Source organism: Pogoniulus pusillus, chromosome 6 (assembly GCF_015220805.1).
Source record: "Pogoniulus pusillus isolate bPogPus1 chromosome 6, bPogPus1.pri, whole genome shotgun sequence".
NCBI lineage: Eukaryota > Metazoa > Chordata > Aves > Piciformes > Lybiidae > Pogoniulus > Pogoniulus pusillus.
In genome coordinates, this window is record NC_087269.1 from 10,536,876 (window position 1) to 10,562,207 (window position 25,332).

General features: G+C 41.7%; 1 protein-coding gene across 6 annotated transcripts in view; it reads right to left on the minus strand.

Annotated features, from left to right (window-relative positions):
- Positions 1–1,177: 1,177 nt before the first annotated feature.
- The window catches only part of ADD3 (adducin 3), a 134,321-nt gene continuing 110,166 nt past the window's right edge, over positions 1,178–25,332 (minus strand). For 5 of the 6 annotated variants that reach the window (XM_064144422.1, XM_064144420.1, XM_064144419.1 and 2 more), the window contains 13 exons: positions 19,282–19,420; positions 17,618–17,769; positions 17,413–17,493; positions 15,601–15,750; positions 14,549–14,692; positions 14,362–14,460; positions 13,120–13,302; positions 10,128–10,385; positions 8,659–8,775; positions 7,290–7,379; positions 5,976–6,099; positions 4,522–4,617; positions 1,178–3,822 (listed from right to left, as the gene is read on the minus strand). In XM_064144422.1, coding sequence (XP_064000492.1) covers positions 3,524–3,822; positions 4,522–4,617; positions 5,976–6,099; positions 7,290–7,379; positions 8,659–8,775; positions 10,128–10,385; positions 13,120–13,302; positions 14,362–14,460; positions 14,549–14,692; positions 15,601–15,750; positions 17,413–17,493; positions 17,618–17,769; positions 19,282–19,420 — 1,932 coding nt within the window. In that variant the 3' untranslated portion in view covers positions 1,178–3,523. The remainder of the gene's footprint in view (positions 3,823–4,521; positions 4,618–5,975; positions 6,100–7,289; positions 7,380–8,658; positions 8,776–10,127; positions 10,386–13,119; positions 13,303–14,361; positions 14,461–14,548; positions 14,693–15,600; positions 15,751–17,412; positions 17,494–17,617; positions 17,770–19,281; positions 19,421–25,332) is intronic. The other variant, XM_064144424.1, reaches the window with a different exon arrangement.

Below are 25,332 nucleotides of genomic sequence, written 5' to 3' on the forward strand. Positions count from 1 at the left end.
AACTCACAAGAGACCTAAACCCAGCAGGAGTAGGGAGGTTATTGTCCCCCTATACCCTGCTCTGCTGAGGCCACATCTTGAGTATTAGGTTAAGTTTTGGGCACTTGATTACAAGAGGGATGTTGAGGTGCTGGTGTGAGTGCAGAGGAGGGCAGCAAAGCTGGGTCAGGGCCTGGAGGCCTCCTTACGAGGAGTGACTGAGGGGAGCTGGGCAAGGTTAGCTTGAAAAAGAGAAGCCTGAGGGGAGACCTCATTGCTGTCTACAACTCCCTGAAAGGATGCTGTGGAGAGGTTGGCGCCAGTCTCTTCTTACAGGTAAATATAGAGGGAATGGCCTCAAGTTGTGACTGGGTAGGTTTAGACTGGACATTAGGAAGATTTTTTTCCCAGCAAGAGTGGTCAGGCACTGGAACAGGCTGCCCAGGGAGGCGGTGGGCTCACCGACTCTGGGTGTGTTTGGGGATATGGTTTAAGGCAGGGGGCCTCAAACGTTTTAAACAGGCGACTGGTCACTGTCCCTCAGACACTGTCGGGGGCCGGACTATAGTTTGGTTCCAGCCCAGTAGTGTCAGGGGCCGGACTATAGTTTGGTTCCAGCCCAGCAGTGTCAGGGGCCGGACTATAGTTTGGTTCCCGCCCAGTGGTGTCGGGGGCTGCACTACAGTTTAGCTCCTGCCCAGTGGTGTCGGGGGCCGGACTATAGTTTGGTTCCCGCCCAGTGGTGTCGGGGGCTGCACTACAGTTTAGCTCCTGCCCAGTGGTGTCGGGGGCCGGACTATAGTTTGGTTCCCGCCCAGTGGTGTCGGGGGCTGCACTACAGTTTAGCTCCTGCCCAGTGGTGTCGGGGGCCGGACTATAGTTTGGTTCCAGCGCAGTCCTGACGGGTGCTTGGGAGGGCGGCCGCAGATTAAGGGGCAGGAAGCAGCTGCTTGGTTTCCCCCCCAACCCCCAGCGGAGGGGGCTCTGTAAATACTGGCGGGCTGAATTGAGGACCCTGGGGGGCTGCATCCAGCCCGCGGGCCGTAGTTTGAGGACCCCTGGATCCCTGGTTTAAGGTCAAGCTTGTAGAGTAGGGATAGCAATTGGACTTGGGTGATCCTGAGGGTCTTTTCCCACCTGGATGTTTCTGTGGCTCTGTAAGACCTCCGTGCACAAACGGCTGCCGTACAAAAATCCATCTATTTAAAATACTGTTTATTTGTGTGATTTTTTTTTTTTAACATTAATTAGCATTACATCTATGAGCAATTTTCAGATAACATTTATATATATATATATAATTTTTTTTTGTCTGTTTGTTTTCCACAGGACACAAGAGTTGGCTGGCTCATTCTGTACGCCAAAGCAAGTAAATAGAGGCATTAGCAAAAAAAAAAAAAAGGGAGAAAGAACCAAAAAAAAAGGTGCAAATAGTTCACAATTGAGCTTTAAAAAATATTTATGCACGTGGCACTCATTTTTTTTTAGATATACTCTTTAAAAAGTTATGAAAAGCAAAGAGTTCACAGGTTACTGTTTCTACAGATGTTGTAATACGACACAAATAATGTAGAACATTAGGAAAAAAAAACCCCAAAAAACCCCAAAACAAACCAACAAAACAAAACGACAAAGTTAAGCAACTGAAAGGTTCCACTATGATTAAAAAACACTGATTCCAGTATTTAGTGACAGCTAGGAAATTGTTTCCAGGATCCATTCCGACATCGACACTGAACACGGTCAAAGCTAACCAGCCCTCTGAACATGCTATAATCAACATTTTTTAATGATTTAATTTTATGTGGTTTTCTTTTTTTTGCATGCCAAACCACTCTCCAGCCATATTCCATGATTAAATGTGGTGTAATAGTTCAAACTGGCAGTTTAGGAATCACATGGATCTTTAAAAATGCGCTTGCTATCGTGATGGTGATTTACAGACTATTCGACACAGCGAAGAAAAACCCTAAGTTAGCTTCTATGCTTAGTTCATATTTACAACACAGTAAAAGTACTAAAATGACAAGATCAGTAAAAATGAGTAAGCGGCTGTACGACCCTTACCCATGGCACTAGGCTCTGATTTGCTCTGGGTTCATCCAAAGGACAACACAGACTCGACGAGACCCTTTTATAACCCAAAGTGGAAGCGAAGAACAAAGCCAACGTGTTGCACTCTGCCTGAATCCAAACAAATGATTCCAAACGTCTAACATGGAAATGGCGCTTTGCTGAGTCGATAAAAATATTCCTCATCACATACTCAAAAAGAAAAAAAAAATCACCAAACTTTTACTTTCTTTGTCTCTTCCTATTTTCTTACTATTTCACTTTCCCTTTTAACAGTTTTGTTTCCTTCATTTGGTTATGTTAAGAGATTATTTTTCTTCATTCGTTAGCGATACCACGAGAGAGAGAGAGGAAGAAAAACAAAACACCACAAAAATAACCCACATGTAATTTTTAAACATGAATCCAGTTCAATTTTTATATGCTTTTATCCTTTGATTTCTAAGTCCCTGGATTCCTGAATTATATTTAAGTATACTCTAACCCAAGCATTCTTAAATACACTCTACTATTAAATGCTTGATTCACATGCTTAAAATACCTTTTATACTGAGCGGTATACAAACATTTGAACATATAAAATCTTTTTGTTTGTTTTGCCAGTTAAACTAAATTATCAATGTTAATGTATAAAATCCCCTTTTCTTGAAAAATAAGGGTTTCCCTCTCCCACCCACCTCTGACCACACCCCCCCTCCCAAACTGATAGAATAAAAAAGAAGTCTTCAAAAATTATATTTCGCTAAAATGACATATTTGGCAAAAAAGTTATCGAAGAACAGAATTCTTTAGCCATTTTGTGTAATTCCAAATAAATCTTTTCTCTTATGCAGTCATCTCCCCCAACCCCCCCAATATTATGTGCCAGTGTATCATAGTCTATATGATCTAACCTTAAAAAATAAAAGATTTTAAAGGTGTGCTGTTAATATGCACCCAGGTCCAACAAGGGTGCAGAAACAGAAGAGAGAGATGGTCAAAACCACAATACCAAAAAATGTAGGCTCTGGTTACCAAATGAGACAGCAGTTTAAAATAGTTACTCCACAGTAACTTCTATTAAAGACTTGAACTGTACTGAAAATGTTCAGGTCTGCAAAATACTCCAGGCAGACCTTGCTGCTGCTGCATACTGTGGTAGTATTTATTTGATCCTGCTATGATGGCAACCGAGCACCTGCCAGTGTGGTTCTACATTAAACTAATGAATGTTTCCAACCCTTGTAGCAATTTTGGGCATAGTTAAGTGAGAGATGAATTAATTTTCAATGAACATGAAATAGATATATAATTTTTTTATGTTTGTTTTCTTTTTATGTGTTTTTTGTTGTTTGTTTTTAAAGCAAAACCTCTTCCAGTTCCCTTTCCTTTAGGTTAAAAGTCCAGTTACTGCACACCCCTAACGCTAAGCTGTTAATGGTCAAACTGAAACGTTTAAAATGTGCAATGTCTCCTCACTACAGAATTGCACTCACACTTCTACTTTCTCCTTCTTTTTACTCTTTTTCAGGAAAGATGGGGTGCGGAATTTCTTCTTTTTCTTTGATGGGGATTTGGAAGGTGACCCTTCAGGGGACAGGGCCTCTTCTATCTTTTCAGAGCTTTTAATTGTAATCTCTACGCTTTCCACAGTACTAGTGGTTAACTGACTGACTCTCTTGGTGAGATCTTCTTCCACGTCATGGGCATCCTCCTTGCCGTTCACCACCACAACTGGCAACTCCACAGAGATTAAGTTAGCATTCTGGGTATAGAGATCTTCATGATTTTCTGAAAGAACAGGGAAATCTCCAATTATTTACGTACACTGCCATGAGAAAAGCCAGCACTGAACCCAAGTCTGTGAATCTGGAGAGTGATCCAAAGAATCAAGTCCTTAGGTGTAGATTTTTCCCCATTTATTTGCACCCTTCATTCTTTATAAACCAATATTGTGAAAGTGTCATTAAAGCAAAATGGGCTGAAAAAGTTACCCTTAGCCCTGTCAGGTAGCTCAAGCTGTATATACCAGACACAAATACAGCCTGCAAAGCATATACAGAGAGTCTCAAGCACACCCAGGACTGCACCTTATGGCAAGAGACCAATTTATGACAACGCAGCCATTTCATACAGAAGTATTTAGAGCACCACCCTCTCCAAATGCCACCTTAGACTTTGCTGGAGAGGCCATAGATAACAAATAAATCTATTCTTAACACTTCCAATAAACAAAAAATGTAACAGCCCTTTTCTCCATCTCATCAATACCTAAGTTTCAGTAATGCCTTGAGTTATTTTCTGTTTGTGATAATTACGCATTAGAAAAAAGAACTGGGGAAAACAGGTTTGCAGTGTCCCACCCAAGCCTTGGTAAAAGAGGGCTCTTTCTGGATCAACCAGCTTCATGCGAGTGTAAGGGCTGCAGCAGAAGAGTGGATGACTCAGGCTGCGAGAGCCATCAGCACTGTACAGAAAGTCATGGAATACCTTCTAACTTTGATGGGACATTTTGCGGGGATTGAGTTTGTGACTGAATTTGTGAGACAGATGAACCGTCATCTGAGAATAATTCCTGTTCAGCATCTGCAGGACAAGATCTCAATTAGTAGCCATGCAAAAGTGGAAAAAAAAAAACAAGTTAAGAATGTCAGTGTTACAAGATTTACAGCTGTGCTTGCATTGCGTTGCTCATGCTGACAACCTCAAGAAGTTACAATACACAATTTGAACTCTATAGGGCTATGCATTTACATATTCTACCTGCTAACAAGCATTATATATTAGTTTTTTAATAGAAAGCATTACAAAGGGTAGCAGGGCTGCATTCCAGGCAGCACGCCCCACTTAGCCACTAAGTCACACAATCTGCTGTTACAGTAAGCTATTACACTATGCCCAGGATGTGATACAGAGCAAAGCTGGCTTATTGCACAATATTAGTGAAGACAAGTGTATAGTAAGTGCTGTTAAATAAACAAAATTAAACTAAACTAAAATCAACCCTGAATTAGTAATTCCCCATGGAACAGAAGTACTAGAAGAAGGTATAAGAAGTCAAAGCAGATGAGTCTTGCATATTGGGAAAATAAAGGAAGACTAAAAGAAGCCAACACTAAACTTTTCCATAAACTTCTGGGAAGAAAAAGTTACAAATGTGTCCTCAAACCCACTGCAATCAAGGGTCAAAAAATGGAGACCTAACTGGCATGGTTTTACCAAATGTAAAGAATTGTGGCATATTTCGCTTCCCAAGGGAGTCTAGCAGCCTTTTCCTGTGAATTCTGCTATCAGAACTGGTACAAAAAGGTCTGCTATCAGAACTGGTACATAAAGAATCCAGAGATCACAGAGCTTTTATCTGCTTTGCCATGCATTTCAGAATCCAAGTGGCAAAGATCACTTTTCAGAGTCGATCACCCAGACTGCTTAGCAAACTTCCACAATGAGGTGGAAGGTTACCAGACTGGTTGTGGAATTGTTATGCTTACAGGTCCTCAAGGCTCAGCTAGACAGACCTGAGTGACTTGATCTAACTTTGAATTCAGCTTTGAGGAGAAGGTTAGACTAAGTTGACCTTCATGGTCTCTTTAAACATGCATTATTCTATGCTTCTGATAGAATAAAGAAAGAAAAAAAACCCAAACAACAGCGGGATAAATAAATAACTAAAGGCCATTATGTTAAAGTGTGGATTTGAACCCCCAGCTCTGCACAGGCCTTTCACTGCTTTAATTTTATCTCTAACCAGAGTAGAAAAAGAGAACATTTCACAAAAATGTCTACCATCTAAAGCAATGTTCAGTTCTAAAGTAAAGAAGTTGCCAAAAGTAAACGTGCTAATAACCAGCATGCATACATTTGTAACAGTAGGTGTTTTCAAGCTAGAAATGAGCTCATAATTAAAGTTATTAAACTCCACCATTTGAAAACACAGCACTGACCTTCTAACCCTTGCTGCTTGCGCTCAATTGTTTTCTTGTACTCTTCCAGTTCCTTTTCTGTGAGATGGCTGAATGGGTTTGGCGGTGCTGGTGGTGCATGCTCATCATCTTCAAATTGCATTGGCTAGAAAGGGGCAAACCACAACATTAAAATTAAAACAAGAGAAGCAAGCAAGATGTACATGGCAAAGCTCTCCTTTTTTTTTCCCCCAAAGTTTGGTGATAGCAGATACAGAAAAGCCCCATGTGTGCATCCACACTAAAACTGCCCCATTTAATGAGCATTCAAATAATAATAAACCACTCTGAGCTGTAAATCACCATCCTTTTGCAGCTGCACCATTATTATGTGAGGTTCTTCTTGTATCAAGTGGAACAGCTTAAGGAGTAGAGACCTGCTTCAGAAGCTTACACTTCAGGGACTAACACAGCCTTCAGAGAAGCCAGAGTTCTTTTAACAGGGATTCAGAAAGAAGGTTTCCCATATTTTCTGCAAATGCCTCAAGTTCTAGGATTTATTTTATGTGTGCAGGAAAGCAACTGTGCTCACTCTCAGTTTGAGAATCCAATTGGAAAAACTCTTCTGAGATGAATCTTACAATGACAACATTTAAATTATTTTCATATTGCAAGAAAACTCATTTGGAAAGTTTTTTTTTTCCTGAAATAAACAAGCCAACTCAGTGTCATCTCAAGAGAATGTTAGAAACCAAAACGAGGAAACAGATGCATTAGCTCAGGGATGATGGGAAACTCTTGGAACTATAAATTTCCAATTACAATTCAGCACAGTCTGTTAGATACATTACAAGTGATATCTGTCCTCTTTGGAAGCAAGTATTTATTACTCAAAGTAAGATGGCATGGACAAGAAACTGGAAACTCTCCCTTGCAATAAGAAGTCTGTTTCCAGTGTAAGCTGCCTTCTACAAGGTCCCATCCCTTCTTTCAAACACAGTTGTTTCTGGGTCTCAATCATTTCCTTCAGCAGTGGTTTCCACTGAGTGATGAAAGGACTATTTTTAGCACCATGCACTGCAAAGTTTATCACTTTTTAGCTCAAATGTTCTTAGACAGGGGTCCAACTTCATTAAAATTAACATCAGGCAAAACCTACCACTCACAGCCCCTTTTAAAAACTAACATTTTAAACCTGTGAAATGAGACATGAACAGTTTGCATCACACATCCCAAATATGGCATTAAAATAACCAGTTCCAACAAAGCATTTAGAAAGAAAACAGCTCAGAGTGCTCAAGACAAGCAGGCAAATAATCTAAATACAAGTAAAGCAATTAATTATGTCCTACTCACTGGACTTGGCTTTTTATCCACGACGATTCCAGCCAGCAGCTGTGACTGTGGTCCTGCAGTCTTTAGGTCATATCGATTTTGCTCCCTTATCTATGCAGAGAAAAGAAATTGGGTTAGAAACAGATACTTCTCTTTCTGTGTCCACCAGCAGTAAATTGATGGAGAATCAAGCTGCTGCATCTAAAACTGAAGATCTCTCCTTCTAAATGCACTGCATATGCTGCTTAGGAGTTCTCCCAAATAACCATCCTAGCTCCTGCACTTTTTACACCCCAGTATTTTGAAATAAGCTCCAAGGAATAGCATGTCTCTCAACCTGTCCTCTCCTTCCCCTCCACAATAAGCACTCCATGTTAAGGTATTAGATCTCTGTCATCACAAAGGTTGGTGAAGTTTTTCCTTCTGTGGATACCTCTCCATTTTCCCCCAAGCTAACAGTCCTAGCTTCACACTGTCGGTGCTTAAGAGACTGACAGATCAGCTATAGATATAAGCACACGTACAGAGCAGGTTAAAAAATATCTGCAGCAGGGAAACAAAAATAGGAATAGACTATTTAATCAGACAGTGAAATGCATGAATATAAAAATTATTGTCTGACACTTGTGGTGTTAATCTCTAGATGATTAGAGAGCTTCTTTCTAGTTCTAAGGAAGGGAGTTGCTCTTTCTGACTCCAGCTGAGTCCCCACGGACACCAATATGGTGCTTTCCAAGAAACAGAAAAATATGTAATCAAATGGAAAGTATCCTGAATATCTGCTAATATATCTCTGCCTAGGGTGGAGTATTTGGTCAGTCTGACAGTCAGTTTCTTATGTGCTGGAAGGGAAAAGCAGTGAGATATTTGCGTTTACAGAGATCCAACAACAACAACTGTCATTTTCTCTTTTTTGGCTGCCACTGGGAAGCAAGACTGGACCATAAACCCCTCAACTTAATAAATGCTAGGAAAACTAAGACAGAATAAGGTAAGATTACAGTTTGAGGCTGAATCATTTTACAGACAATGCACAGCAATTTGGTTCATGGTGACACATAATTACTCACTAAGTATATAATGCTAAATAGCAGGGACTACCATTTCCAGTCTATCATTTCCAGAGCTAACATTTGCCCCTCACCAAACAATTGGATTCCAAATTTATATGTATGTATATATATATTTATATATGGCACATGCATCTACAGGCTTCATGTATATCATATATTTAAATACCTGCTTTTTAGTGCCAAAAATCACATACAATGTTAAGAAACTTCCTAGCAAACCCAGAGCATTTGAAAATGTCACTTTACTGCTGTGTAATTACTTCAGCACATAAATTTATTTGGAAGTGTTACCATTTTCCTTCCATTACACATTTTACCTTATTTCTCTTTTCCAACACTTCACTTGGGTTTGTGTTTAGAGGAACAAATTGGTTTGGATCTTCAATTTTGATTGGTGTTCCTCCACTGATGGAGGAGTCATCAGCTTTCATCCACTTAAAGAAAAAAAAAAAAAGGCAGCTAAAAACTTCAGCATGATGAGGAGGAACAATTCTCACTATTGTCTCACCACTGAAGGAGAGAAATAAAGAAAGGACTTTCTCACTTTATTCTCAATTCCACATGACACCCACAAAATAATCCCAACTCTTTACAAGTCTGTCTGTTTGCTCAAGAGGATTTCAGCTGCCTCAAACATGCATCATCAACATTACTGTTGGCAAATACTGGAATTAGCTACCTGAAAGGATATTGTGGAGAAGTTGGTGCTGGTCTCTTGTCACAAGTAAATAGTGACAGAACAAGAGGGAATGGCCTCAAGCTGTGACTGGGTAGGTTTAGACTGGACATTAGGAATTTTTTTTTCCCAGCAAGAGTGGTCAGGCATTGGAATGGGCTGCTCAGGGAGGTGGCTGAGTCACCAACCCTGTATGCATTTAAAGGTCATGTGGATGTGGTGCTTGGGGATATGGTTTAGGGTGAACCTTGTAGAGTAGGGATAGCGGTTGGACTTGGTGATCCTGAGGGTCTTTTCCAACCTGAATGGAATGTTTCTGTGATTCTGTGAATGCATTCCTGAAAAAGGCAGTGCTAGCTGTGTACTAATGCAGGCATATTTAGAAAGGATCTGGTATATAAATCCACCAGCTCCAGAACCCTTTCGTACATGTGGGTCTGCATTTTCTTCACCTCTAAACAGGGTTTTGAGTCAGTTGCTAAGGCTGTTTCTCCCAAAGACTACCAGCAGGAGGCGCTAACGCTCTTGCGGTTGTGCTAAGCAAGTGGGAGTAGCCTGATCGCTAGAATCAGGCTTCCTAACCTCACTAGAGCCCCCACTCGCCAGGCTGGAAACACAGTGAAAGCATCTTGGTGAGCCAAAGGAGGAGGAAAATCATTAAAAGTAGGAGCATGAACAAACTCTAAATCTGTTTTCAGGAGGCTCACAAACACGAAAGGGGCAGTCAGAGATGAATTAAACCACGTGCGAAGAGAATAAATTATGGGCTACTTAAAACTCTACTATGTTTGGTGGATAATTGAAAGCAGGACAAGATATGGTAGATAGTAGAAAGAAAAACCGTTTCTCACTTCAGGATTTAGAAGAGCCAGTAACAAAAGGGAAATGATTGCTAAATTGTATCACAAACTGTTGCTTTTCCAATAAAAGCCTTCTTCCCCAGGCAGAGGGGCCTCTTAGCATTAATGCCACTGAGTCTCCCAAAAGCCTATTTTTATTTGCTTGATAAATTTATTTGCCAATCTTGTTAAAGATTCCCTCACAGAAACGATTTGTAATTTACTTTCAAGTAGTGCAAAAATGAAGCCACTGTCTAAAACATCTACCTACCGTGATCTTAGTCCTGGGACTGGTTTCCCCATTCCAGGACTCCTCAGGCACATTAACTTTCAAGTATGTGTTTGGAGAGTTCAGCCATCTTGTCTTTTCCCTCTGTTGCCTCTGAGCCAGGAATTTCAAGGGGGAAAGGGGGATTGTATCATCTTCAAAGGAAAAAGCAGTCACAGTGGCTGGGATTTCAACGTCACTCTTATGTCTGGGTTTTTCCCTGACTAATGGTTGCCTGTAGGCATAGCCAGTTCTGTATCCCTATGGAGGAGGTAAAAACAAAACCAGATGATTAAAAAAAACCCCATATATATAATCAAATAAATCAGGAAATAGTACCCAGAAGAAGTCATGGAAGTTTTGTGCTGCCTTATATGTATTAAACAGGTTCACTGAGCTCTTCAGAGCATGTGGTGCTGTCTGGCATTCTTCCACACTATTAACATGCAGGAGACTGTACAGTAGCCATTGGACAAGATCCCACTCACACTTCACCTTCTTCCCACCTTTGTGAATGTATGACCACCAAATGACCTCCTGTTCAAGTTATGACCTAGGTGGGTCATGAGAACATTTATCTGCCTTGCACAACAGCACATCTTAGTTCATGACACTCCCTCATTCCTCACTCTGTTTGTATTGAAGGCTGTTCCAGAATTTATAGTGCAGTGAGATGGACATTTCAAACAAATAACAAATAATCATCTTATTTCCTAATGCTACAACTAGTAACAAAATACAGAGGCAATCTGCCATGTCTGTTTACTAGATGGTGATTAAAATGTATTTTTACTATCAAGCTACTACAAAGAGCAAACATGCTTCTGAGATGGGAAATTTAAGCAACTGTGTCCTGAGCTGCATCAAGAGAAGTGTGGCCAGCAAGGAAAGGGAGGGGATTCTCCTCTTTTACTCTGCTCTTGTGAGACCACATGGAGTACTGTGTGCAGTTCTGGAGCCCCCAACACAAGAAGGATATGGAACTGTTGGAGTGAGTCCAGAGGAGGGCCACAAAGATGATCAGAGGATGGAGCACCTCTGCTATGATCACAGGCTACAAGAGTTAGGGCTCTTTAGCCTGAGAAGAGAAGACTTTGAGGAGACCTTATAGTGGCCTTCCAGTATCTGAAGGGGGCCTACACGAAGGCTGGGGAGGGACTATTTACAAGATCTTGTAATGACAGGACAAGGAGTAATGGGTTTAAATGGAGAGAGACTTGGACAGAATGGAGAGTTGGGCACAGAGGAACCAGATGAAGTTCAACAAGGACAAGGCAGAGTCCTGCATCTGGGGAGGAATAATAAACAGGCTGGGAGGTGATCTGCTGGAACGCAGCCCTGTGGAGAGGGACCTGGGGGTTCTGGTGGATAACAAGTTAACCATGGCACAGCAATGTGCCCTTGTGGCCAAGAAGGCCAATGGGATCCTGGGGTGTATTAGAAAGAGTGTCCAGGAGAACAAGGCAGGATCTCCTCCCCCTCTACTCTGCCCTGGTGAGACCTCATCTTGAGTACTGTGTTCAGTTTTGGCTCCCCCGTTTAAGAGGGACAGGAATCTGCTGGAGAGGGTCCAGTGGAGGGCTATGAGGATGATTAGGGGATAGGAGGGTATGTCTTATGAGGAGAGTCTGAGGGACCTGGGGCTGCTTAGTCTGGAGAAAAGAAGACTTAGAGGGGATTTGATAAATGTTTATAAGTATCTGAGGGCTGGCCAGGAGGGGGGGACAGGCTCTGCTCACTTGCTCCCTGGGATAGAACAAGGAGCAATGGGTGTAAGTTGCAGCAAAAAGGGTTCCGCCTCAATACAAGGGGGAACTTCTTCACTGTAAGGGTCACAGAGCACTGAAACAGGTTCCCAGAGAGGTTGTGGGGTCCCCTTCTCTGGAGATTTTCAAGGCCTGTCTGGATGTGTTCCTCTGTGATCTGTGTTAGATAGTATTGTCCTGCTCTGGCAGGGGGGTTGGACTCGATGAACTCCTTGGGTCCCTTCCAACCTCTAACATCCTGTGATCCTGTAAACTGGAAGAGGGGAGATTCAAACTAGATGTTAGGAAAGGGTTCTTTCCAGTGAGGGAGGTGAGACACAGGCACAGGTTGCCCAGGGAGGCTGTGAATACTCTCTCCCTGGAGGTGTTCAAGGCCAGGTTGGATGAGGCCTTGAGCAACATGTTTTAGTGGGAGCTGCCCCTGCCTATGGCAGGGGATTTGAACTAAGTGATCTTTGAAGTCACGTCCAACCTAAAACATTCTGTGATTCTATGGCTCTGAGAGTCTGTGCTGACATGCCCCAGATCCTGTTTTAGGTGAGACTTCATCATCTGTCATCTTTAATGTTCCAAGCAAAACCACAAATTGGTTAGAAAATTGCTTGGTCACTCTGCCTGAGATGTGAGAGAATTCACATTCCTGGATTTTTGTTGCAAGACTGAGATAAATAGCAAATCCTGGAGCTCCTGGGAGCTGGGATGGTGGTGAGATGTAACTCTCCCTGTGCATGGTACTGTTAATAGGTGGCTAGCCAGAGGATGAAGATTCCCTTTTGACAAGGAGTCCCATGGAAAAGACAGGGGGTGATGGGGAGACTCTCACTGGACTCCAAAGAAAATGTTTCCCCATGAGAACAGTCAGGTCTTGGAATCATCTCCATGGGGAAGCAGTGGATTCCCCTACACTGTACAGTTTGAAGACTCAGCTTAACAGGGCACTGGGCCAGCTCATTCCAACTACACCTTCACCTAGTAAGGTTGGACCAGATCCTTGAGGTCCCTTCCAATCTGAGTCTGTAAATATAATTTTTTTACCAAGACAGAACACGACAGTCAGATACGCTGATATAACAAAAACTAAGCTAAGCAGAAGAAGATATTTCATATACAATAAAATACCATTCTTCATTTCCAAATTCAGAGAACAGAGGGGAAAAAAATAGCTTTACAGAAACTCTTCCTACAACTCAAGCCAGTCTGTATGGACAATGTCATCAATGTGCTCTCACCAGGTTGTCCAGCATCCGCATAAGCGCTTCAAATTCTTGCTCCCCAACTTTCCACTTGTGTTGTGAAGCCATATTAACTCCACCTCCTCCAGTGGCTGCCACACCATGTGTGGAAGGCTTGAACTTCTGCAGATCCAGTACTAGCAGATTGTCTACCCCACCTGCTCCAGCTAATGCATGAACCTAGAGACATCAATAAGGGAATCTCATTTGTGGAAAAAAAAAACAAACCAAACCAAAATAAAAAAGCCAAATCCCAAACCCTTTTGGACTCTATAATTTTCTGGAGAAACAAACCTAAACATATGCTGCTGCAGTTATTTCTCAGGGTAGTCTTGTGTTGTGCAAAAAAAAAAGGTATTAAAATAGTGATTCTTATGAAAAAGGATGATAATATCTACTAATAATTGCACTTTTAAAGGGGTAAACTCAAAGGCTAGCTTTCAGAGTAACTTGAAAAGGGTTTTTTTGCATCACTAGGCTATTATTTTTTTAGGGGGGGCAATATCCATGTCAAGATGAGTGAGTGATTGAACTTGAAATGAATGGCTGGGCAAAGGAAGCAAGGAAAGGATTGGAAGGCTGCCATTTGCACCTCCTAATGCCTATTTAGGGGGGACAGGATTCATAGGAGCAAAATGAAGTACCTAGGGACAGATTTAAGAGTTATGGAAGCTGGGGACATTCAGAGGTCTCTCTCTGGTATCTAGGGATTATCAATAATCTCACCAGGTACCTGAAGTTAGATAAAGCAAAACCAACTGATTTTGGGACTCCAATCATCTTTAAATATGCTACCCTCTGCCATTGCTCCAAAGACCTTCTGTTTATTTGGTTTTACAAATCTTTGTGACCACAGGGAGAAGCCACAACTTTTGGCTTTGATAAAAACAAGCTGTTGGCAGATCTAAAGTCACACTTCCATACGCGATAAGTCCCACCAAATCTATTCTCTTACAGGCTCTCTGTGTGAAGCTCACACTCCACAGCATGGAATAAAACCTGTACCCCTCAGAGTGGAACATCACCAACACTCATTTCAAAGACGAGTGACAGAGTATTTGTGCTGTTCCTTCGATGTTTCTCTGGTTATTCCAATTTCTCTGACTTTGGCCTGGCACATGATTGCAGGATTCCACAACACCCCAGTATTTTGTGATTAGAGATCTTCCTATCTGGGATGTAACCTAGAACAAAGCAGCAGAAGTGCTTGAAATTAAACACAGATAAATTCTCTCTTACCTGTGTCTCACAAGCCAGCTGCACATTGAAAATATAGTGGAATGCTTCTTCCAGTGTCTCTCCTAGAGCTACGACACCATGGTTTCTCAAAACTAATATCTAGCAAATGAAGACACTACTGTTAAATGGTAGAAACTGGCACAGTATATGAAAATCCTTTATGAAGAACTTGAATGAGGTTAAATACCTTGCAACTGGGTCCAAGAACCTTCTGAAGCTGAATTCTCTCTTCCTGTTCATCAAGAGAGCCCTGGTAGTCGTAATAAGCAACGTCTCCCAGAATCAGAGCCTCTTGTGATATGGGAAGGATGCCACATTTCATAGATGAAACCTATTTGAAGAAGATGAAGCACTAATAATTAGGGAAAAAATGAAACTCTTAAGGCCCACATCTCAGCCTCAGCAGGATGTACTTTGTTTCTTCACTAGAAGACAGAAACTCTTCACAGTGAAAGCTTAGAAACAATCAATACTTCCCCTGTGCCTTAATCTAATTTGTAATAGGGTGACAGAGCTGTTGCTATCCAACTTAGGGACAGATAATTATAGGAAAAGATCAATTATCCCAACTAAGTTATTTTTTTGGTGGCTTTTATTGATGTTTAATTCTCAGCATAAGCCTGCTTAACAGCTTCTTACTCTTTCCCACATTTACAACTCAAAAAAAAACCCTAATACAAAAGAAGTTCTATCCATAGCTTTGTTTTTTTGATCCATAGTCAAGGAGTGCTTATATATGCATTCAAACATACATTTATTTATCATATCTATATAAAATACCACAAAACTTATCTCAAAACAATTCTTACAAAATGTTTTTTAGCTTATGTTAACTGTGACTTTTTTACAGTAAGGTAAATCCAAGCAGAACATAATTACTAATTAAGCCACCTAAAAATGGAGCTGCATAATGCAAATTAGGATGATTACAGCATGCTGTATGGACTAAGATGCTATAAATAAAGCCTGTGTTAGCTATACACTTTACGGCCTCCTCAACCCAAGTATAACTGTATCTGAGCATCAGTTTATTCCTATCCATTTCACTGTGGTGGCCCAGACCTCTCTCCCTGCTTGTTCAATAACCTCACATCTCTCTTCACCAGTGTAGAACCAATGCTACAACCACAACCAGAACTGCTCTGAGCAGTGATCCAGAATAAAAAATGTGCTTTAATTTCATAATAAGATAAACTAAAGTTGCTTCCTTTTACTCTTTCCACTAGAAGGAATACTTACAGCTGCTGTGGCAGGGGTATGTATGTGTATTACACATTTGACATCAGGGCGTGTGGAGTAGATGGCCACATGTGGACTGAATCCTGCATTGTCAATACTTAGAGTTGTACTTCCCTGGTCAACTACATCTCCTAGGATGTTTACTTTAACCTGGAAAAGCCAAACACAGGAATAACACTCAAAAACTTTGCAACAACTGCCATTATCTATAAGTACCCTTACTTTCTTACTTAGTACCAATCTCTCTCTCTCACACACACACACACATATATTTAGGGCTCAGAGCACCAGAAAAAAAGAGAGTAGTCATGAATATGTGTGTCAATAAACCATCCAGCTATCTAAGATCAGGCCAGCTGCTGGAAGTCCAGCCATGGAAGAAAGAAAGATGAGACCTGATAAAACATATCATAGAATCATAGAATCAACCACGTTGGAAGAGACCTCCAAGATCATCCAGTCCAACCTATCACCCAGCATATATTCCTCTCTGAAGAAAATTCAGCCTCTGAGAAACTTCCATTAAAAGAATTAAATGTGCAGGGAATATTCAGTTTAATGGAAACATTAAAATAATAATTCCACAATCAACAAAATACAATAGCAGGGTCACACCAGGTCTTGGTCTCACGTTTGTATTTTGATTCTGTTTTTGATGGTGTCATGCTACCAGCCTCAGTTTGCTACCCTTTTCATCTGGAGGTAGTTTCTTTACAGGCAGATACTAACATGAAGAACATATGGCAGGTTGTGCACCAAAAGACATGTGACTTGCAGCTACCACTGCATAAATGCCAATCTGTAACTTCACTCAGCTCCTTTGTTGTGCCTGAGGAAGATTACACAACTTTATTTCCCCACATCTAAAGAGAAGAGCTGAGTCTACTAACACTACTCCTACAAAGTAATTTCATATGCATGACCATATTGTCAGATTATAGAAGGTTGCTGTTACACTGAGGCTATCTGGTAAGCTTCATCAGAGAGAAAACAAAACTTTGCCTGCTCCACGCTGATGCTGAACACAAAGGAACAGAAAGCAAAGCTATACTCCAAAAGAAAAGCTAGGGACAAAGGATGTGGATTCCAAACAGTTCATCAGCTTTTTATTTAGTAGGTAAAGACTGGGGGAAAAAGCCCCAACCAAAAAAACTCAAACCCCCAAACTCCAGATGATTCTGTGATTATAGAATCATAGAATCAACCAGGTTGGAAGAGACTTCCAAGATCATCCAGTCCAACCTAGCACCCAGCCCTATCCTGTCAACTAGACCATGGCACCAAGTGCCTCATCCAGGCTTTTCTTGAACCACCTCCCTGGGCAGCCCATTCCAATGCCAATCACTCTCTCTGGCAACAACTTCCTCCTAACATCCAGCCTATACTTCCCCCGGCACAACTTGAGACTGTGTCCCCTTGTGCTATTGCTGGTTGCCTGGGAGAAGAGACCAACCCCCACCTGGCTACAAACTCCAGGTATTTGTAGACAGCAATGAGGTCTGCCCTGAGCCTCCTCTTCTCCAGGCTAAACAACCCCAGCTCCCTCAGCCTCTCCTCATAGGGTTTGTGTTCCAGGCCTTTCACCAGCCTTGCTGCCCTTCTCTGGACACATTCCAGCACCTCAACATCTCTCTTGAATTGAGGGGCCCAGAACTGGACATAGTACTCAAGGTGTGGTCTGACCAGTGCTGAGTACAGGGGAAGAATAACCTCCCTTGTCCTATACAGTTTAGAAATCCCTTTTAACAGCCATGAAGTCTTTCAGAAAACAGGCTGAGCCTTGCCAGTTTATACAGCAGTTGAATTACATACCAAATTAGAAGCTGAAGCTTCTGAGAAGGACAGACCTCTTGGTATGATTAAAATATGGTCATGTTCTTTGCTTACTCTCACCTGCAAAGGACAAAAAAAAATGGATTAACAATGTATGTTTATATTTCTACTACTAAGATGGAAAATTACTTTTAATGAATAGGTAAGACTGCAAATACATCTTTTTACTGTCTAAAATACTTACTGTGATATAGGCATTTGGCAAGTGTGCCCATCCAAACAAGTCAGCCAATCTGTATAAACTGGCTAACTTGCAACGAGTAAGCTTTTCTCCTTTAACAAAGGAGGAGGTATCTATCCCAGGTAGGTCATTGATTGGTGTAATCATTCCATGGCCTGCAAAACAGATGAAAAAGATGAAGGCCAGTCAGTCAATTAAATAACTTCTAGCTGTGCCATGATCTTCCAGAAGCAGCATATTTAACAGTACATCAGTAGCAGCTATCATTAGACTGCAACTGCACTGCTGGGATTTTTAAGGTCTTTATGTAAAACTTCTCTTACTTTAAACAATAGGAAACAAATCCCTAAATTTAAGTCTTCAGCTCTTTTTCAAACACAAGACAGGTGAAATAAAGGTTTCCCTTGAAGTACCAGTTGGGTTTTGAGCTCACTAATGATTCAAGTGTCTCTATAGGACTGGAACTGTGCTTAAAGGTGTTTGCCACTAATGAAATATTTTTACATGTTACTTGGAAAAGTACAGGAGAACACATCCACGCTGAACTTCTGACACCAGTATAAATAATGTAAAGAGATGTCTCAGTCTTAGCACTTTGATTTAGTCCAAATGGAGAAACTGACATTGGTGTAAGAGTTCTCAAACTTTTAAACAGAAGGGATCACATCTTCACACAGAAATCACAAAGATCCATGTGTCTGTATAAACATACCCTTCTCCTCTTCACAAACACATGTTACCCTTTTTGAGAGCTGCAGCCTCTGCATACAGGGAGAGTTATGACCAGAAGTCATTGTGGTTTTCAATAAAAAGAATACGCACTCTGAGATCAGCCACCCTGTCCTCATCCCTAGACAAATGCATTGGACTCACAGTCTCACTAACCAGAGATGTAGAGATGAGACTTTTGGGGGCTTTCTGTTGTTTTCTTCCACTTGTTTTGTTAAATGAAATCTGAAAAACTATTCTGGGACCAGTTCCCAAAAGATGCTGGCAGCTGCCAGTGTACTTCAGCCCTGTAAGCTCTCATATGATGTCCTACCCACAGAACTGAAATTGACTTCAGTGTTTCAGTGCTTCATGAGTTAGAAGGAAGAACTTGGGTGTTAACTGAAAGATCCTAGTGGCATCATTATAACTGGAGTGCCTACTACAAGTTGTTTTTAAATGTGGGAGCTGTTTGAATAATGATTCAATTTTCCAGGCTATTCTCCTCCCTGGTTTTGGTTTTGAGTTTTTTTGAGGTGTTTTTGGTTTGTTTGTTTGCTTTTTGGTTTGGTTTTATAGCAATTTACATGCTACAGTAGAGAAAGAATTTAGAGGGTTATGTATTTCATGTTTCAGTTTATGCTCTTGCTAGAGTGCCAGTAGTAGCAGGGCACAGCATTTTGTTCCTCATCTCAGTGCAACTTTTGTTAGTAAATTTTAGAATAACTGAGTATAAGGACTCCAAACATTTTTGATATTAAACAAAGCAGAGACTTTGAAAGAAAGAAAGTGTAAAAAGGAAAGTTAAGGTCTGTATCACTTCACAGCTGAGGCAAGCTCTGAGAGAACAAACTGTGGCACAAATCCTGAAGAAGGAGATCCCAGCAGTGATAAGCCCTGGTGCTGATTGGGGAAAAAAACAAGAAGAAAGCTAAAAAGTGCAATTATAATTCACTTACTGAGTGAGGATGAGGAAAAACCTGAAAATGAGCTTGCTGTAATGTAGTCAGCAATTTGCTGTAATGCAAGCAGTCCAGTGGGGTTATTGCCCTTCTTCATCTGTTCTTGAATAAGGCATTCCAGATCTTCTCTAAAGGCCTGTAGAAACATTTGAAAATCATCAAGGAAACCTGGCTTTGACAGAAATAAGATTATTATAGGTGGGGCTGGTAGCTTTGCCTGTTACTAATGTTATGTGAAACTTCCCCTCGGACCTTGTTTTTAGCTGCGTATAACTCTGCCAAGCTGTAACCTTTTATCTAAGTTATATATGCTAAGTACTGGAGATTTGGGAGGTGGAAGGAAGGAGTTTGGTCACAGCAGGTTAACTATTTCTCAGAACAAGAAAATATAAAATGGGTTTTTTTTTGTAAATGATAACAGAACCTCACTCCCCAACTTTTTACCAGTAATTAAAGAGTTGTCCGTATCTTTGGAAGAGCTACTTGAAATTCAATCAGGATATGTTGTTTTTAGTGCTGAATGCTTTAAAATTCTGTAATTCCTCTGGAAATCCACCCCAATGTGACGAAGTTATAAACAACTGGAAAACTGGAGCACATCCATGCTCAAGGAGTATCACTGACCGGCAAAAACTAGAAGGAATACTGTGGTATCATCTCCTTTCCATTTATTTCCTTCTCCCCAGATAAAAAACCCGTACCCCTTCTCCTGTATAAAGAGTCCATAACCCCAGGAGATAAATGCTTGCAGAATGGATAATTAAAAAGGTTTTCACAGCATCAGATTTAATATAGTAGGCACTGTGGGCACAGCCTGCTCCTAGATTAACCACTATCCACAACAAATGCCTGTCCTAGGACTACTTCAGTACTCACAGTTCTAGATTAAGCAAACTCTCTTCCTTTGAAATCTTTCCTTATAGGTTACATTTTCTAACCCTCTCATTAGCTCTTGGCAGCATCTTCCAGCTTTTGCCTGAACCAGCAAAGCTGCACAACATGAGCTGAGGTATACTGTGAGCGTTCTTGCTGCTTCATTCCAGAAAGACATTTGGTGTCTTTACCACGCAGCTGGCTCCTATTATAACTCCAGGCTATTCCCTCTGTGTAATTGCTCCTTTCACTTTGCCTTCCTTAGCAGAGGACTTGCTCTCAATTAAAAAAAAAAAAACAAGTTCTGTATGGCAAAAGGAATTTCTTCCCTGAATTTTAATCCAGCCCTCCAAAATACCCCATTTTGAGGTCAAATCCATCACTCTCATGACATAGCCTGTTTGATAATGAGTTTTGTCTACAACAGAGTGCTCCTAGACACCCAGAAAGCATTCTCAAGACTCTGCTTGTTATTGCCTCTAGGCTGGACAGCTGAGCATCCATAACTACACTTTAATTTCCAAGTTTTCAGACACTCATAATCTTCCTTAGAGTAATTTCATCAGGACTGTGTGCACCTTAGACTTGGCAGATTTGCATATGGACTGACTATGTAGCAACCTTTTACTTTCATCTCTCAGTGTAGACCAGACTATGCATGCTGCATCCCCCAAACAGCTGAACAACCTCTTGCTAGCTGCAGATGCATAGATTTTTCTCTTTAGTGCCTGCTGTAGGTAAGATCTATTCAGAAGGAGAAAGGTGCATATGGTGGAAAGCAGAGAAGAAACATGGAACTGAGAGAAGGATGAGGAAAGAAACCTCTCTGGGAAGGGGAGAAAAGAAGCAGAGGTATGGGAGGTGCATCAGCATTGAGAACCCACAAAGGAAACTGATGTGATGTCGTTTATGGGGACACAACTGGCAGACAGGCAATCGAGGATTGGTGGAAAACAGCAAGTGGTTAGAAACACAGCCTGGCTTTCAGCCCTTGTCTCTCAGCAGATGACACCTTTCAATCAGATTCAGCTCTGAGCATGGCCATCATCATGACTTCACGGGTTCCAACAACAATGTGGGTGCCATGCTTACTGACAAAACAATGGGTGCTATCCCCAGTCTGGAACCCGAATTTGGCAGCAAGCCCAGACTGCTGGAAGTCAGACATGCAGAAGACTCCCCTCTTACACACGGATAATAATCTTTAAGCACACCACAGTCATTTTGTCCCCATGCCTCATTTGGCACACAGTGGCTAACTCTCAGTAGAGAAGAAATTCAGTGTTTTTTCTTCTTTTCCTCATGACTCAGCTTGGGCCTTATTTTGTTGCATGCTACTCATACTATGTGGCACGACAATGGTTATTTATCTGACAGGACGCTCCCTGAGCAGATAATTACTGTAAATCCAAACGCTCCACAAGCACTAATTTACTAATCCCCAAGACACACCTTTAAGGTGCAGCAGGGCTCTGTTATCATCTCCACAGAGTAGTTCTGAGGAGGCTGAGGTTAGATGCTTCCACCAATCTGGGACATTCATGCTGAGGCCCAGAGCCCTATTTGCAGAGTGCCAGACAGCGAGCAGCTTCTCACATACTCAAAGTGCAACCCTCAGTGAAAACTGAAGTGTAGGATTGAGTGTTCAATGTGCTGCTGTACCTCAGGCTAACAAGGGGGATACACAGAAAATCACAATCTGAAAAAAAAAAAGCAGGAAACAGGTGACTGAGCATTATAAACCCTGGAGGTTGGTTACTACCTGAATCTCAGCATCTTTCACTACAACCAAAGGGGTTATGAATGAAGCTTGGATGCTCTTGATTTAGACAATCCCCTGTAGAAGACAGAGGCTTTTCATATAACTAGAAGAAAGCATTTCGGTAGTTGAACAGCTCACAATGCATAGAATCACACAAAATCACACAATGGTCTGGGTTCTTGGAAGGGACCTTCAAGGATCACCTAGTCCAACCCCCTCTGCAGTCAGCAAGGACATCCTCAACTAGATTAGGTTGCCCAGAGCCCTGTTGAGCCTCATCTTGAATCCTATCTCCAGGGATGGGGCCCAAACCATCTCCCTGGACAACCTGTTCTGGTGTTCCAGTACCCTCATGGTAAAGAACTTGTTCCTAACATCCAAAGGTCTTGTTCTTCACATCCATAGAAAAAAAGACTCAGGGTCCTACCTTGGCTTTCTACTAACCTGCTTGAAAGTCCCAAAAATGTAAAATAACCTCAGAGTTACTTCCTTGGCCCATTGCCCATTATCTCCTTCACCTTACAAAAGGCTTCTCCATTAAAAAGAATCCCCCAAACCCAAGTTCATAAACCAGACCCTAGCATCACTTATCACAGGCTCAGCTCCCTCTTCTGCTAATGGTTCACCATGAGGCTGTAGTCTTATGGCTCTTTATCCCTCTGTTACTGTGATCCATTAAGAATGGAGAGAGATGACGACTGGTTAATATATTTCACCAACAGCTTCACCAACTTTTATTCTCAAGTTCTGTCATTCCAAGATATTAAATTACTTTACAAATATTCCTGAAAGAGGCCCCTGCAGGAAAGCTCTGCTGTTTCACACTCTGCGAGGCTGAAATGCTCTTTCACTGTTGTTTACAGTATGCATGTAAGGAAACTGCACGTTTGTAGTCTCCTGGGGGCCATATGGAAGACAGAATTCATGGAATTCATGAAAGCATTTGCTTGGGAGGAGATGGAGCAAAACAGTTATCTGCATTACATTAAATCACACACTTCAGCTCAACAAGGACAATACAAAGGATCTGCAGAAACATTCACACTAAGCTCTTATTAGTCCCATTCAGACTTGGTTTTATAACCTGTAGGAGTAATGTTACTTTTAGAGCAGAGAGAAGGTACTATATTGTATTTTGGGCCTTTTTTCCCAGGCTCTTGTTTATTTCTGATTGTATGTTTAATTCTGCTTTCCGTGCACGCTGTTTTCGTTCTTCCGAGCTTAGTTTTGCTCTCTGATGCTAACTGTACTAATTTATACGCTTGCTGAGGCTACTACAAATGAGGATTTAGGGTTGGAGCAACAACGGTGTTAAACCAAACAAGTAGCTTCCCTTAAAAACCATTTCAAAAATAAGAGTAGACAGGTAAGAGCCAGGGCAAGCAGCAAATATGGAGATTTGAGATGAGCTGCAAACCAGAGTTAAGGATATAGAAGAATGGCATAAAAAATGCAACTTGTCCACATGCCAGTGCACAACAATGCTTTCTAGCAGGCTGCAGCCTTCAGCATGTCATGCACATGACTCATGCATGCTCCTCCATGCATGGTTATGAATATTTCAATATCTTTTGCTCACTGCTACAGACACTTAAAACATAGATCTGTATGTCCACAGACAGCCATCCCACATATGCTGACACAACCTTCCTTCATTTCTGGTAATTCCTGATGAGCTCATATGAAAAACATCACTTTCTGGACCTTCAATTTAAGAAAGATGCTGAGGTGCTTGAAGATGTCCAGAGAAGGGCAACAAGGCTGGTGAGGGGGCTGGAGCACAGCCTCATGAGGAGAGGCTGAGCGAGCTGGGTGTGTTCGGCCTGGAGAAGAGAAGGCTCAGGGGGAACTTTATTGCTCTCTACAACTACCTGAAATGAGGTTGCAGCCAGGTGGGAGTTGGTCTCTTCTCCCAGGCAACCAGTGACAGAACAAGGGGACACAGTCTCAAGCTGCACCAAGGCTAGTTTAGACTGGATGTTAGGAAGAAATTCTTCACAGAAAGAGTGGTTGGCATCGGAATGGGCTGCCTGGGGAGGTGAGGGAGTCACCATGCCTGGAAGTGTTTTAAAAGAGACTGGATGTGGTATTTGGTGCCATGGTTTAGTTGATTAGATGGTGTTGGGTGATAGTTTGGGCCTGATGATCTCAAAGATCTTTTCCATCCTGATTAATTCTGTAATTCTGTGTACAAAAATTTACCTTAAATACTAGCTCATTAAGTGAATTATATTTATTAGAGTTTCACTGTACTGTACTACACTACCACACAGGGCTCTGATTTTGGGAACTGACTCATTCAGCAACAGCTTTTGAAAGCTTAACTGCAGCCTGAAGACTAAGCAGTTTGGTTTTGCTTTAAATCATGAGACCACAATGACTACTATATATATATGTGTGTGTGTGCCACTGCAAGGCAACTGCCCATGAGTAAGTGGATCACAGAATTAACCAGGTTGGAAAAGACCTTCGATATCATTGAGTCCAACCTATCACCTAACACCTTCTAATTAACTAAACCATGGCACTAAGTGCCTCATCCAGTCTCCTTTTAAACACTTCCAGGGACGGTGACTCCACCACCTCCCCAGGCAGCCCATTCCAATGCCAACCACTCTTTCTGTAAAGAACTTCTTCCCAACATCCAGCCTAAACCTGCCCTGGTGCAGCATAAGACTGTGCCCTCTCATTCTGTCACTGGGTGCTTGAGAGAAGAGACCAACTCTTAAGAAAGATGTTTAAAAAAAAAAAAAAGACAAACACTCTGCTCTGGCACAAAGCAGACATTCTTCAAGTGGAAAGGTCACAGCATCCTCAGATGGAGTATTTGACAAGAAAATGCTGACAGAAGAGAAGTTGTACTGTCAGATGAATGAAAAATGATGTTATTCAGCTGTCTGCTCAGCATTGCTCAGTATGGGGAAAGTTTCATCTTTGGGGTTTAAATAGTTGTTTGGGTGCATGTGTGTGTGAGGGTGATTGTTTGTTTTAAAACACTAAGACTTTAGACATGAGGTGATACAACAAGACCAGCAAATGTTTACATCAGGGTACTAATTCCTAAAGTGAGAAGCACAGCATCTTGTGGCTGCCCTTGCTACCCATCAACACAGCCAGCCTGGACTGCTTCTGGACTCAGCCTGTGCCTGCACTGATGCTACACAGCAAGGCTGTCACTTACATAATCTACCCAACACAGGTGAGAATTGCTTCCTCTTTGCACAAGCATCCTTCTGCCTTCAGTGAGCTCACCTGCCCAGCCAAGAATCAGTGTCCCCCTTCCTTTGTGCTAGAACAGCACTTTAAGCATCCTGCTCTAAGTTTGCACAGACAACAGGTTGTGATACGAAAACTGGGCCCATGACAGCTACTGGAAAGGAGATCAAGCAATGGGCTGCACCACTATGAAAATG